A 15,550-nucleotide genomic window follows, 5' to 3' on the forward strand; every position below is an offset into this window, starting at 1 on the left:
TAATTTTAAATTTTATTTTTTCCCATCACCATTTATCCCCCCTATACCCTCTTCCATCTACACTTCCCCCTACCCCAAACCACAATCACACACTGTTTTCTGTGCCCATGGTGTTCCCTTTCTCTCTCTCTCTCTCTCTCTCTCTCTCTCTCTCTCTCTCTCTCTCTCCTTTTTTGCTTAGGTCTTTTTTATTGTTTGCAATTTGTCTTGGTTTTGAGTCTATTCTTTTCATATTCCTGGTTATTTCTGATTGATGTTAGACGTCATGTATGATAAATTCTAGAAATAATTAAGATGGGATAATGCTATATTTCAAAAGAATGGTTTTATTATAGTTTTTATTCTGGCAGGTTATTTAGGATAGGAGTGGATCATTTTAATCCAAAAAGGGACTGAACTGAGATGAAGTGTTGCTCCAGGCTTTGCAAGAACTGGTCTATTCTATTCCACCCTTCCTTCTAAGATGTAGCCCTTCAGGGATCCAGGGGTCCCAAGTGAAAGCCTGGTGCATTTACCAGGGCCTCTATTCCTTAGCAGATTTTGAACTTCAATTTTATTTCCCCAGTAGGGTGACCTAATATCCCAGTTTTCCTTGAGACATATTGAAAATTCGCCCTCCAAAACCCATGAGAGACATTAAAAATCCATCAAAACACTTTTAATTCCTATGTTATCATATGTTACCTAAGAATCAATCCTCTGGAAAGTGTTCCAGGCAATTCTGATGCATTAACTACCACTGTTGTTCAATATCAAACTACTCTAGGTAGGGAGACACAATCTTTATGATCTGTTACAGCAGTAATATACCCGGTTTTCCCGAAAATAAGACAGTGTCTTATATTAATTTTTGCTCCCAAAGATGCACTAGGTCTTATTTTCAGGGGATGTCTTATTTTTCCATGAAGAAGAATACAGTACACATTTATTGTTAAATGAAAATAAAGGAAATTTATTACCTGTATATGGTACGGTAGTACGGTAGTTGTCAACACAAACCAGACAAACTGTGAATCCTACAGTATCAAGAATTTACTCATTTATTGAATGATAATCATGTCATCATCTTCTGGAACATCATCATAACAATCCAATTCCTGAATTTCCTGGTGAATTTTTTGTGACTCCATTTCTTTCAGAATCAGTGGACCAAATCTCTCATGTTTAGCAATAGCATTCTGAGACAGAGCCTAGGGAGGGCCTTATTTTCGGGGGGGATGCCTTATATTTCACTCAGAAGGAAACCTGTAAGTAGGTCTTATTTTCGGAGGATGTCTTATTTTCGGGGAAACATGGTAGTTACAGATAAAATGGCAATACTTATCTATGAGAATATACCTATCGTGGGCAGACAAAACTAAGTTAGTAAATGGTTTACGATAATGATAGTCAAAATGAAGAGTGATAATGAAATTAACAGATCACTTTGAATACTCCTAAGCGGTCAAAGTTTACTGATGGAGGCATTGAAAATACTTTATAAGTTGCCATCAAATAGTCTATCAGTCAGAAAAGCACTAATTATCCAATATTTATTTACTAAACATTTATCTAAGAACTGCTCTTAATAAGATTTTTTCTAAGCAAGCTATAGGATAATAAAAAGGTGAAAAAAGATATGCCTCTGCCCATTAGTATTTTATAATTTACTAAGGGCCCAGTGCACGAATTCATGCACATAGAAAGGAACTGTGGGCCGTGAGGCTGCAGTGGGCACAGGGATGGATCTTGGTTCATCCTCCGTGCCCCTGCCCAGCCCCTCCTGCTGCAGCCCCCAATCCCATGCCAGCAGCCCCACTCCTGCTGCTCTCACGTGCTGATGGTGCTGGACACGCTACTACTCTCTGACAGCACCAGCAGTGGGTGCGATCAGCAGCTGCTGCCCCAATTGCCCCTCAGGAGCAGAGGGAGGTGGAGAAGCCCTGGGCAATTGGGCTGGCAGCCGCTGCTCATACCTGCTATTGGTGCTAGGCACTGGCAGAGGGTATGAGCAGCGGCTCTTGTACTGACTGTGGGTGCAAGTGAGGCTGGTGCTGGCAGCAGGTGTGAGTGCCCAGCAGGACCACGGCACAAGGGAGCAAAGAATTTTCAGTAACCACCAGAGGCTTGTCTGGTGCTACTGCTCACCTGCTCCACTATCCTGCCTCAGCCAGTGCCCACCATATTCTGTACACGCCCCTGGGTGGTCAGTGCACTTAATATCAAACAATTGTTCAGTTGTTTCGCTTGTTCTGCCATTCAATCTATTTGCACATTTGCCTTTTGTTATATAAGGTTATTGAAATAGTAAACTTAGCCCTAGATGGTTTGGCTCAGTAGCTAGAGCATCAGCCTGCGGACTGAAGGGTCCCAGGTTCAATTCCAGTCAAGGGCACATGACTGGGTTTCGAACTCGATCCCCAGCAGGGGGCATGCAGGAGGCAGCCGATCAGTGATTCTCTCTTATCATTGATGTTTCTCTCTCTCCTTTCCCCCTCCTTCCTTCCTCCTTCCCTCTCTCCCCCTCTCTCCCTCCCCCTTCTCTCTGAAATCAATAAAAAAATATATATTTTTTTAAAAAGAAATAATAAACTTACAAATATTTCTAACAATTCATGCTTTTCTCACTTTTCTAGGTCTCTCTAAAATTCTTTTAAATTTGATTAGTAATCTTGAGTACTATTCTTACAAGATCGAAGACAATCTGGAGATTCCTGAAATTCTTCTTGAAGAATGGGAGACACTTAAAGAAAAAACTAATGAAATGGTATCTCAAATGGATGCATTATTACACACTGTTGGTACTGTTCCACAGGACTTTGAGGGAGATTCTAGCTCGTAAGTTCCCATAGCTCTCTGCTTCTCAATTGCATTTCCTCAATATCTAACTTCAGCCACAGGTAGCTGGGGTCAGATGACAAGCATTAAAATCCTGTTCCTCCCAGGAAGAAAGCCCATCTCACTGAGAGCAGGAGCGTGAGGGAGTCCTGTGCTCATGACTGCAGGAGTCCACAGTGGGGTTTCTGCCTCACTGAGCTGGGAAGGGGAAGAGTGGGGGCAATCATGGTTCAGTTACCATAGATTCTTGTCTTTCTTACTGAACCATCATAGACTGTCTTGAAGAGATGTCTCTTTAGTTGTTATTTGTTCTTGGGACCATTTTAGAGGCTTTCATTTTATTTTATTTTTAATCCTCACCCAAGGATATTGTACAATTGATTTTTATAAAGAGAGATTGTAAGAGAGAGGGAAAGACAGACAGAAACATCTATGTGAGAGAAACACATCAATTGGTTGCCTCTTGCATGTGCCCTGACCTGGGCCCAGGCCAGGGAGATGCCTGCAACCATGGTATGTGCCCTTGACCAGAATCCAACCTGGGACCCTTCTGTCCACAGGCCCACTCTATCCACTGAGCCAAATGAGCTAGGGCTCGTTTTTTTGTTTGTTTGTTTGTTTGTTTGTTTTTTAAATCTCACTAATTTCACTGGGAAATGGGTCAGCTTTGCTCCTCACACTGTCGTGCTGGAAGCTGATTTCTTGAGAGTATTTAAAAATTCATTCTCACTTTATGGTCTCACTGGCCTAAGAGTGAATATAAAGGATGTGAGGGTGAGTTTTTATAGTAGAGAGCTAGCACTGAAGGTAAGATCTACATTATCCAAAGCTGATTGCTATGGATGTTAGGAAGCCGTGTCCATGGGTTAGCCAATATACCAGATAATTCAGGGTTTTCATTCTCCTTTCCTTGAATTCACAAACATTTGTCAACACTAAGTATATTAGGCCCACCGAAATAAAACCCTTTCCTTTAACTGATAGTTACTTTTGTATTCTAAGTAAGTCACTTATCTTTATTTTGCTTAATTTTTCCTTCAGGGCAACTGCAGCACATATATTTAACATGGTTAAAGAATGGCATTTGAAGATAGGCAATGAGGTTTCTAATGATAACATTGAACTTCAGCGCCAGGTATGTACTTAAGGGATTTGGGAGGTTAATTTTGCCTTGGCTAAGAGTTTTCTTTAAGGAAAAATCAGGTCATGACTATGCAATGAAAGCAGAAGATTGGGAGGGCGAAAAGGGAACTTACATAATTACTCAAATGATTTTCAGTGGATTTTTAAATACCCCTGCTGGGTATGTTTCTGCCACCGAAATTAAGTTTCAGAGATGTCAAAAAATGTTTGGCTTCTAATTATTATATTTACTCAGTATACTGAATATTTTCCCTTGGTAGGGATGTGGCCATGTTAAGGATTTATGTTGGTGCCCCTGACTGGTTGAAGAGATGACAGAAACATGTTGCTAGGAGTAAAGACAAGATGCCACAATACTATTAGTCTATAATTATTAGAACCAATAGAATTGTTCTTCAGTTCCGAAGAACTTAACCCATTGACTTCAGCGCCAAATAAGTACTTATTTGCGAGGCTAATTTTGCCTTGGCTGAGAGTTTTCTTTAAGAAAAAAACCAGGTCATGCCTATGCAATTAAAGCAGGAGATTGGGAGGGCAAAATGGGAACGTACATTGTCTTCTTAGCCAGCATAACATGAAATAATTTCTAGAGGATGTCTTAGTTTATTATATTTATTCTCACCTCATAATTATAATCTAAATTTACATTGGAAAAATTATTATAAGTAAACTTAATATGATAAAATGAACTTACGGTAATTCATTTTAATATTGTCTTAATTGGGAATTTGAAAAGCAGATCTCATCATTTATATGGGAATACTACTTATGAAGCATTATATTACAGTATATCACAACACATTATAAATATATAGAATCAAGAGTTGACAAGCAAATCTATTAAGACTGGAAGTACGCATCCAGGGTTGGGGGAAATTTCTGTGATTTGGAAGAACAATTATCATTAACAGCCAAATAACTAAAATTTCCCCAATAAGGCAAACATGTAAATAATTACAGGCAATTATAAACATCTCTGCCCTACCCCCTGCCCACAGAGCACCCCTAACCATTTTCCAGGTTTGGCATTGCCGAACTGAAATTGTTTTTTGCTGAAATAAACTTTGTAAAATTTAATGTCTCAGTTTACCTTTTTACATATATAAACATTGGTAAAAAACTTATTCTCAATTAAAATTATTAAGAGATGTATATACCGGGGCACTGTACAACTTTTCTAACCTTGGAATCAGATTTCATGTTGCCACCTTCATTTTCTGTTTCACTTAGATTTTCACACAGTACTCGTTTTGTTTTGTTTTTAATTTTTCAATCTTCACCAGAGAATATTTTTTTCAGTGATTTTTGGAGTGGGGGGAGAGAGAAACATCAATGTGAAAGAGATACATCGATTGGTTGCCTCCTAAACGCACCCTGCCTCCCACTGGGGCAGGGGATGGAACCTACAACCAAGGGACATGCCCTTGACCAAGAATCAAGCCCTCCACCCTCCAGTGTGCAGCCCGATGCTCTAACCACCAAGAAACTGGCCAGGGCTCACACAGAGCTTGTTTTTACCGTATCACCACCAATAAAATCAGCTTTGCAAAAGTGATATAGTGCATCTGATGTTGAGAGTGTGAACTAAGTCAGGTCTGACAGATGTCAAATATCACTGTTATTTCCCTCAAAAATTTAAAATCCCATGGCATCCTTGAGAGTTCACAGTGGAGCCCTAAGATACCTGGTGAACAGTTTGGTAACTACAGTTTTAATACCCTTGACCGAGCTAAAGAAGAGTTTAATGTAGTATAGTGAGCAAGAAAAAAAAAAAAAAGGTTATATCAGCTGCAGGGTGATGATAGCATTGCTAAAAATTGGATGCAGGTATTTTTTTTAATTAAATTATTATCTGTGTACATATTTTAACATTGCCCCCTCCCCTCCCATACATACCCTCCCTCCCCAGAGTTTCGGGTCCATTGGTTGTACTTATATGTGGATGCAGGTATTTTTAAGTTTGGCATGGTTTTTACTGTTTGATTTATTTAAAATGGGTCATTTGTATTATATATTTTTTAAACAGATGGATGAATTGCATATATCTATGATCAAGTGGATGGTACATTTGCTGATAATAATGGTACCTGACTTTACTGACCGAGACAGTCTCCCAAAGTTGGAGGAGGAAAGTGATGAAAAACATGATATAGGAATTGCACAGTTAGAGCTAGACGCAATTTCACTGGCCAAAAATCTGACCCAATACTCCAGTTATTTGAACAGGTAAAACTATCTGTTTTTCTTTTTATTTCTGCCCTTTTGAAGATTAAATGTGACATAAAGCAGAGGAGAGAAGGGCAGCAATAAGGAATTTTTCTAAAACCTTGAAAGAAACACTAATTCTTCAGTAAACTATCTCTGACACTGCCCAGTTGGAATATGAGATATTGGTGTTTTCCCAATGGCTTTAGAATTCTTTTTAAAAACAATGTTAGCATAGGCAGGATGGGAAGTATGTACAGATGTGGGAGTGACAATTAGTAACAAAACAAAAAGACTCACTTGCATAAGTAAGAAACGTTTTGCACTTTTGCTCAGGTTGGGGCATTTATGAAGAAGCTTATAGTGTCCTGTGTAATTCCACCCAAAACTGGATGTATACTTTTCTGTATTTCAATAAACACCAACCAAAAGATTTCTTTTTAAAAACCTTTTGTCTGGAAACCTAGAGGATTCCCACCAAATAAAGATGAAGTCTGGAAAATTGTAAAATATTAACTAGTAAGCATACTGTCTCTGATTACTTCAAATTTGGGAAGTAGCTTTTATGATCTAGCCAGTTACCCACCTCATTTCCATTCAATGTTACCATTGCTCAAAAGTGAGAGTCATGGAGGGGAGTGAAGAAGACAATAGTGAAAAATGGAGAAAGAGACAAATTATAGTCTTTGGTGGGTCCGTAGCTTACTTGTTAATGGTAAACTTCCACTGTGTTTGGATTTAAAACACTTACGAGGAGAACCAGCAATAATAGGTCATGCTCTGTGTGTGTGTGTGTGCTTTCCCTTCAGTTGTTGCAAAGCGATGGTAACAGCTATGGCTCTGATTATAGCCGGCACCCTACAAAAAAATCCCGCCAAGGAACTTCATGATCTGAATAACATGAAGGTAACTACTCTGTCTTCCCCTTGCTTTTGTTTTGTTTGTTCTGAGCAGACATTTTAGGTTTAATGATTTACAAGTGACACATACTTAAAGTGTACAATTTGATAATTTCTAAAATATGTATACACCCATAAGACAATTACTGTGATAAGAAATAAATTTCCTTGTACACCATCCTCATCACAGGCAATGTCTGATCACCTTTCTAACACCAAAGATTGTTTTTTATATACTAGAATTTATATAAATGGAATCATATAACATATATGCTTTTGGTCTGACTGCTTTGACTAAGCAAAATTTTTTGAGGTTCACACACATTGTTTTGTTTTTCTTCATAAAACATATGTTATGTTTTTTAGTGCTGAGTAGTATTCATTGTATGGATATACACGATTCACCCATTCTCTGTTGATGGGCATTTGAGTCGTTCCCACTTTTCAATGATGATAAATAAAGTTTCAATGCATGTTTATGCACATGTGCATTGTTTTAATTTCTCCTGACCATTTGTACAACATAAGCATCTACAGACACACCTGGCAAATCTTTTTAAATTAAATTTAAAATATCGTGGCAGTTAACTGTTCAAGTAAATTCTAGGAATGGAGTGGCTGAGTCATATGGCATGTGTATGTTTAATTTTTCAAGAAACTATCAAACTGTCTTCCAAAGTAGTTAAGCCATTTTAGACTCCTGTCAGTAGTATATGAGAGTTCTAGTTGTTTCGCATCCTTACCAACACTTGATAATGATGAGTGTTTTCAAGTTTAGACATTCTAATAGGTGGGTAGTGGTATGCCATCGTGGTTTTAATTTGCATTTTTTTTAATGACAATTGATGTTGAACATCTTTTCATGTGTTTGTCATCTCTATCTCTCCTTTGATGAAATGTATATTTGAATGTTGCTAAAGAGAACAGTTCTTAAAAGTTTTCATCATAAGGAAAAAAACTGAATTATGTGAGGTGATGGACATTAACTAAATTTAATGTGAATATATATATATATATATATATATATATATATCAGAACATTGTGTCATACATCTTAAACTTACATACAATGTTATATGTTGCTTATATCAATAAAACTCGGGGGGGGGGGGAAACCAAAATATTAAATTGCCTTCTATTTTGGTTAGTTAATAGTTGAGACATCTAAACAGTAACAGTTGTCTCCCTGACCAGGACCAGGGATCAAAACTGCAACCCAGGTACAAGCAGTCTGTCCCAACAAATATACAACTGCCCTTGACCAGGAATTGAACCCATGACCCTTTGGTGCGTGGGTCAGTGTTCTTAGCAACTGAGCAACACCAGCCAGAGCGTAAGCTGGTCAGTTGTATATTTGTTGGGACAGACTGCTTGTCCATAGTAAATCTAACAATGTTTCTGCATCTAATTTTATGACACTTCACTACTTCTTATCCCATTATAATGATGTCAATAAGCAAACAATGGCGTTTTAGGTCTCTATAGAAAAACACTTCTGCACAAATCAATGAACTGAAGTGATGCAATGTTCATTGAAGTTATATTTAGAGGATTGTATTTAACCGCTCCTCAGTAGGAGTGAATGAATAAATGAGTTGGTGTACTCTGTTTTTTTTCTGCTTAGTAATGATCTTTTTATCTCTTCTCAGAAAGAATGCTGTGAGTGGATCACCACATGCTCTCAACTCCTCTCTGGGGTCAAAGGCAGAAAAGTAAAGTTATTGACAGATGAAGAAGAGGACCGCCTGACTGAAGAAGAGGTATTTGTCATGTGCTAACACACGTCATTATTCAGGTTCCTCCTGTATTTTAATAGATAAGGGGTCAGCGACTTTTTGCAATCAGTGTTTCTAATCCTCCTCATTCACTTACTCTATCAGAAGAGAATTTTGGCGCCAACCAAGAGCATTGGCAGCTCTTCTCCCTTCTAAGGAAGAGAGTTCTCCACCCAAACATCTCTCCTCACTTTTTCTTTTTCTTCCTTTCTCTCTCTCTCTCTCTCTCTCTCTCTCTCTCTCTCTCTCTCTCTCTCTCTCTCTTTCTCTCTCTCTCTCTCTCTCTCTCTCTCTCTCTCTATATATATATATATATATATATATATATATTTTTTTTTTTTTCCCTTCTGTAAAATGTTCTGATACTTCCATAACTTATAAACATGATTTATACTGAGAAGTGGATGGGGAAGTGGGTGGGGGCAGACCTGGGATGGGAAAGCTCCTCTTTTTGCTGCCCCCTCAGAGTGGGGCCCCAAGATCTTGAGGGGGGGAGGGGAGATGCCCCAACACCTCCCTGAAGTTGTCTGACAGCCTCTGCCCCTGGTGCTCGGAATCTGGCGTGCCCCTCGATTCCAGAGCGCCTTCTGGGCCCCAGGTCTACTGGGCACACAGCTCCCGGTGCTCTGAATCCTGAAGCACCCATGGTTCTAGAATTCCCCACTCAGCTGCTGGGGTGATGGCCCCTCACCACCATCACCAAGGAGGGAGGGAAGGGAGAGAGTGGGGCGCTTAGGTCTCCCCTCCCTATCGGGGAGGAGCAGGGTGAATCTCAAGGAGGGAGGGTGTGAGAGGTAGGAGCCAGGAGGGGCTCAGCAATTGGTGAGGCCAAAGCCACACTGGAACTGGTCCTTCAGGCGATTCAGGAAGCCCGAGGGCCAGCATCAGGGGCGGGGGCGGTAGCTTCTTCTCCAGCGGGGCACCCATGATCTGATTGCTGTCCACGGAGCCTTTGAAAGGGGGTTGGCCTTGGGCAACTCCAGCAGGTACCGGAAGGAGACATTCGTGTCTTGCATCCTTGTGCTGGTCTCAAACTCCACGCCTACCTGCAGCTGGTCACTGGCTTTGTGGTAATATGTGGTAGTATGTGGTAGTATGTGGTGCATGCCTGCCTGGCCCAACGTTACTCTCGCCAACCAGTTGTTCAACATGTATTTCCCAGCTGGAGACATGACAGTACCCTCCTTCCCAGGCGGGATGCTTTGGAGGTAGTGGGCTGCGAGGATGTCTGGGTTCCTGAGAGTGACAGTTGCTGTGAAGTCAGAACCCCGATATTCCTTGTCCACCTGCCAGTTCACAAACTTTGACTGCACGGTCTGGATGGTCACCTTGGACCTGACGGGGACCCAGCTGGTGAATGACCTGAGCATTGAGGCTGCCACTATTGTCCATGTCACCCACCAACATGGGGAATGCCTCTGTGGGAACTCAGCTGCTTTGTCCCCATATATGTGACCCTGAAATGATAGTTGGATTCCCCGATTGTGCTGAGGGCGACTGTGTGGTTCACTGGGAAACCGTTACTCAACCCTTTGTTGACTGAGCTTAACACTTTCCATCTGAATAGGAAACAGCTCCTCGCACTTGCGGAGGCAGTAGGCGAAGGAGCCCGGGTTGGGAAGGCAGCCGCTGGCCCCATCGCCCCTGCTGTGCTGGTGCCTGCAGTACAGGGGTCCTTTCTGAACCTAGACCCGCGCCCGAGCCCGCGCTAGCCCCAGTGGCGGCAGCAGGAAGCCCAAGGAGAGGGTGGAGGCGCCTGCGGTCCCACGAAGGAAGGCGGGCGTGGACAGCGAACTAGCGGCCAACGCGTTCCCCAGGGCTGATGGCAGCAGTGCTTGTACCGGCCTGGGCTCCGCTCCCACCCCGTGCGCCACGTGCAACCGAACCCACTGCTGCTGCCGCCACCGCCCTCTCTTCACTTTCTTGGAGAAGGATGATGTCTCCCACTTCAGAAAGGAAAGGATGGCTTTCAGTGGCGAGCAGTCTGCTCCTTCCTGAGGCTCATCCTCAGACTGACCTGCTTCTGCACACGCACCCTCCTCCCCTGCAGTCTTGGTCTTCCCATCCACGTCATGTCTTCCTTTGAGCGCTTCATCCAATGCTCACTGTCCTCTCCCTTTTGTGTCTCATTGCCTTCATGATAAAATCCAGTCTTCTTGCATGACATGCTGCGATTGTCTCTAAGTTTCTGTCCTGTTGAACTACATACAGTACTTCTGTTCTCAGAGCCAGTATGTGCGTATTAGTATCCTCTCCCTTGTGCCATCTGTTTTTCTTTTACCCGCCAGGAAGAAACCCAGACATTATCTTCTTCAGGAAACCTTCCTGACCACCCTTTCTTTTACCCCTATACTCTACCAGAGCAAGATGGGATATTTCTAGCATTTGACTACATGAATACATAGCATTTCCTTGAACACTTAAATTGTAAGCATCTTGAGGGCAGAGACCGTTCTTACTGACTTTTGTATCCTTATCCTTAGCACAGGGCCCAGGCACAGGAATAGTGGATTCAATTTCTAAATAAGGATTCAATTTCTAAAATGAATGCCCTTTAAATATTTTTGAATGAGTAATTGCTAATATAGCACTAAGATATATATATATATATATATATATATATTAATATTTATATTTATATGTATTTATATATTTATATATCTTAATACTATATTATATATATAAAGCTATACTAAATATATATTAAGCTATATAAATTAAGTTATTGTATTTTATATATATTAAGCTATATTTAATATATTAAACTATACTAAATAATTATGTTATTGTTTTATCTCACAGGAAATTTTAAAAGAATTCATGCAGGCTAAAATAGACATGCCTTTTAAAGAGGATAAAGAAGAAAGTACTGAGAAATTTGAGAAAAAAGAGGAGAAAGAAGTAAGATTATTTAGTATCATTTTTTATTTTTTAAAAAAAATTTTAAAGGTATTTTATTGATTTTTTACAGAGAGAAAGGGAGATGCGTAGAGAGTTAGAAACTTCGAAGAGAGAAAAACATAGATCAGCTGCCTCCTGCACACCTCCTACTGGGTATGTGCCCACACAAGGTACATGCCCTTCACTGGAATTGAACCTGAGACCCTTCAGTCCCAAGGCCCATGTTCTATCCACTGAGTCAAACCAGTTAGTGCTAGAATCATTTTTTAAAGAATACACACACACACACACACACACACACACACACACACACACTGTTGAAAATAAAAACAGATCATCTGGAGTAAACTCTTCAACTTCAACAAAATGCCTTTTCTCATATAGGAGAGACATCTTATCTCTTAATTTTCTAAAGAAGAAATGTCCTTTTTCCTTTCATTTCAAATCCAGCCATTTCCATTAGCCTCATTCACACCTATATTCCTACTAACTAAATAATCAACCTCTCACCCTGATTCTGTTTCTTTATTCTTTAATTGCCAAATTATTTTTTAAAAATGTTTTTATTGATTCCAGGGAGGAAGGAAGAGGGAAAGAGAGAGAAACATGGGTAAGAAAGAAACATCAACATCAATCAGCTTCCTCCTGCACACCCCCTATTGGGGATCGAGCCTGCAACCTGAGCATGGAACTGTGACCTTATGGTTCATTGGTTGATGCTCAACTGATGAGCATCAGCCAGGAGGCAAATTCTTTAAATAGTGTAAACTCTGTTTTCCACTTCTTCAGCTCCCATTCTGAGCTGCCTTTCCCCTCTCCTCCTAATCCCATCTCCACATCTCTCTTTTCCGTACCCTGTCTCCACCCCTGTTGAGGCATTAGTAGTAATAACCTTTCCTGGGACACTTGTGATAATGACAAAAATACAATGATAATTACCAAAAACTGATGCCTAGCATGAGCTACATGTTATCTTTTATCTACACAACAAGATTCCAAAGTAAATATTACCATCCCTATTTTACAGATTAGAAAACTGAAAATCAGAAAGGTTGACTTGCCCTAAATCATATGACTCTAAGTAGCACAACCAGCATTCAAACCCAGACAAGTCCTGGTTAATTTCTAAAATGAATGCCATCTTTGGCTTTCAGAACTCATCATGATTATCTAACACTCTTTATACTGCCTTAATTTACCTTCCTGATGTTTCTTCTCTGCAAATAGTTTAAATGTTGGCATAACCCAGGATCTGTCCTACGTTCTCTACTCGCTGTACATGCAGGACAACAGAACAAAAATGTTGTACAACACTCAAGCTTCTTTGGATCAGCATTTTCTGTTCTATTTATGATACAGTGCTTACATATAGAAGGTGCAACATAAATGGAAAACATTATTATTTGGCCACTAAACTCCGTCATACCTTTTAAATATATAGAGCATCACCTTCTTTTTCCCCTTTCCTTCTTCGGTGGCCTTAGATCAGGCCATTTCCTCTCTATTTTACAAACTCCTATTTAGCCTTCAAAGATCAGTTTCTCTGTAGAAACTTCTCTGAGTGTCTAGGCAGAATGAAGGGCCCTTTTCTGAGTATACATAGCCCTCTATGTTAGCAGTAATCACGTATACTATAATTACTTTATTGTCTATCTCTCCTACTGTGCTGTAAGTTCCTGAGGTTTAGAAGAAATCTGCTTTGTTTTTCTCACAGTATCTTCCTTTGTCCGACAGTACTTCCCCATCCATACTAAATTATCGCAAGGTATTTGCTGTAAGTTTTCCAATAATGCTTGTTAAATGGTTAAAGCAAACAAACAAAAAACAAAAAAAAAAAAGCTTAGACATGGCACTGTGTCACACTGAGTTCACTGACAGGTCTGTGGTATTTCTATGCCCTAGGAACCTTCCACATCTACAGAGGATGAAAAACTCATCCGATTCATTGGAGAGGATAAAAACGTTCATTCCAAACCTCTATCTGGAGCAAAGAAGTTATCTTCCTGGGTATGTATCTGAAATCCAACTAGGAAATTCAAAGCTAGAGAGAAAAGCCAGGAAATTTAACATTTTACAAAAATGGTACAGCTCTAACATAACTTTTATCTTCTCCAAGAGGACGGGGGCTTCTAAGAAATATATTTTCCAGATCCTTTTTTTTTTCCTCCCACATCATCCCTAAAACCTCTCATATTGATTTTAGAGAGAAAGGGATAGGGAGAGAGAGATGGAAACGTCAATAATGAGAGAGAATCATTGAATGGTTGCCTCCTGCACCCTCCCCCCCCACACACACGGGGGATTGATTTCACAACCTGGGCATGTGCCCTGACCAGGAATTGAACAGTGACCCTCTAGTTCATAATCTGTCGCTCGACCATTAAGCTACACCTGCTGGGTGTAAACCTTATTTTAAAATAAGCATTGCATTCCTTTCCTTAATTTAACAATTTATTGGTCAATATTTGACCAATTTTTAAATAAATCTATTAAGCATGTTCTATTGAGACTTATGATAAGCACATACCTCCAACCATCAGAATTACTGGGAAATTAGAAACTTTTAGACAGTGGCTATAGAAACTCAGCAGAAAAACAGATTTAAAATTCCTCCACAAAGTTCTAGGACCATTATAGAGATGTTCCCCCGCCCCATATTTTTACTGCCTTGAAGTTCCATATCAAACTAAAAGATATTATTGGATTTTGCAATGTTATGTGCTTAGTGTAAAGTAAGTTATTAAGACAAATATAGATAATTTCCTTGCTATTTAATTTGCTTTGATAGAGAAACATGTTTTCCTTTTATTTATTGTTAAGCCTTTTCTTCCTTCCCCGTTTCTTTCTGTTGATATTGTTTTCTCTGCTTCTTCTTTACAACTCTAACCAAATCTATATCCACTTGCAGCATAAATAATTTGAAAGCTGGGATGCTGTTTGGCCACAGGAAATTCCCATTTTTGTTGTTAGGAGTGAGCTTAATTATCGACTATGTAAATATGGATAGTTGAAAACATATTCGGAAAGGCTTGGTCCAGAACATCCTGAGGAAGTAGGGTTTTAACTGTTGGGACTTTCAGTTTATTCATTGCGCATATTTTCTTTGTCAGACAGATCCAGATAATCAAGGCACATTGGCCTCAAAGTATCGTGAAGCAATATCTATAATTGAACACATGCAGGACAAGTTAATGTAAGTATGAGGTTCCACAATGGTAAGAAGATAAAGATGCTGGCCAGGAGGTTTAGCTGAGAAATCACCCTTCTTGGCTGACTTTGGTTCTCCTGCTTCTTCCCATCCCCACAGAAGGAACATCTGTCCTCACTCACAGTAGAGATGGAGGAAGTCAAAGTGGGGGAGGAAGGGGCGGAATTAGAAGTGATCCAATTCAGTATGTTTCTAATAAATGAACTAGATAAATAGATGAAACAGGGAGACACTACTGTGAACAAGGAGTGTAGCACTTCCTGGCATAGCTCAGTGCTTAGAGAGAGCATCAGCCTGAGCACCGAAGCTCATGGGTTTGATTACTGGTCAAGGGCATGTACCTGGGTTGCAGGTTTGATCTCTAGCCCTGGGGCATATGCAAGAGGCAACCAGTCGACATGTCTCTCTCACATAGATGTTCCTCCCTCCCTTCCTCTCTCTCTGATTCTTTCCCTTCCTCTTTCCTTTCCTCCCTCCTCATGCCTTCCTTTCTTCCACTCTCTCTAGAAATCAATGGAAAAAATATCCTCAGGTGAGGATTAACAGCAACAAAAAGTTTACAAAACCCCAAAAGTAGGATGAACAATATAGTTAAGGTGGCT

The 15,550-nt window shown here is 40.1% G+C and overlaps 1 protein-coding gene and 1 pseudogene across 2 annotated transcripts in view; one reads left to right on the forward strand and one right to left on the reverse strand.

Annotated features, from left to right (window-relative positions):
• AXDND1 (axonemal dynein light chain domain containing 1) overlaps positions 1–15,550 on the forward strand; it is a 49,828-nt gene that overhangs the window by 29,664 nt on the left and 4,614 nt on the right. The window contains exons 17-24 of the mRNA XM_084865263.1: positions 2,616–2,817; positions 3,859–3,952; positions 5,987–6,186; positions 6,975–7,071; positions 8,714–8,824; positions 11,642–11,740; positions 13,643–13,747; positions 14,851–14,933. Of these exons, the coding sequence (XP_084721389.1) occupies positions 2,616–2,817; positions 3,859–3,952; positions 5,987–6,186; positions 6,975–7,071; positions 8,714–8,824; positions 11,642–11,740; positions 13,643–13,747; positions 14,851–14,933 (991 nt within the window). The remainder of the gene's footprint in view (positions 1–2,615; positions 2,818–3,858; positions 3,953–5,986; positions 6,187–6,974; positions 7,072–8,713; positions 8,825–11,641; positions 11,741–13,642; positions 13,748–14,850; positions 14,934–15,550) is intronic.
• On the reverse strand, positions 9,652–11,006 carry LOC311613009 (mitochondrial import receptor subunit TOM40 homolog; annotated as a pseudogene). Its single transcript has 2 exons — positions 10,857–11,006; positions 9,652–10,748 (listed from the first exon to the last, which is right to left on the reverse strand). The product of its transcript is annotated as a mitochondrial import receptor subunit TOM40 homolog (transcript).

This window comes from Pipistrellus hanaki (genome assembly GCF_964339955.1).
Source record: "Pipistrellus hanaki genome assembly, chromosome: 18".
Classification (NCBI taxonomy): Eukaryota; Metazoa; Chordata; class Mammalia; order Chiroptera; family Vespertilionidae; genus Pipistrellus; species Pipistrellus hanaki.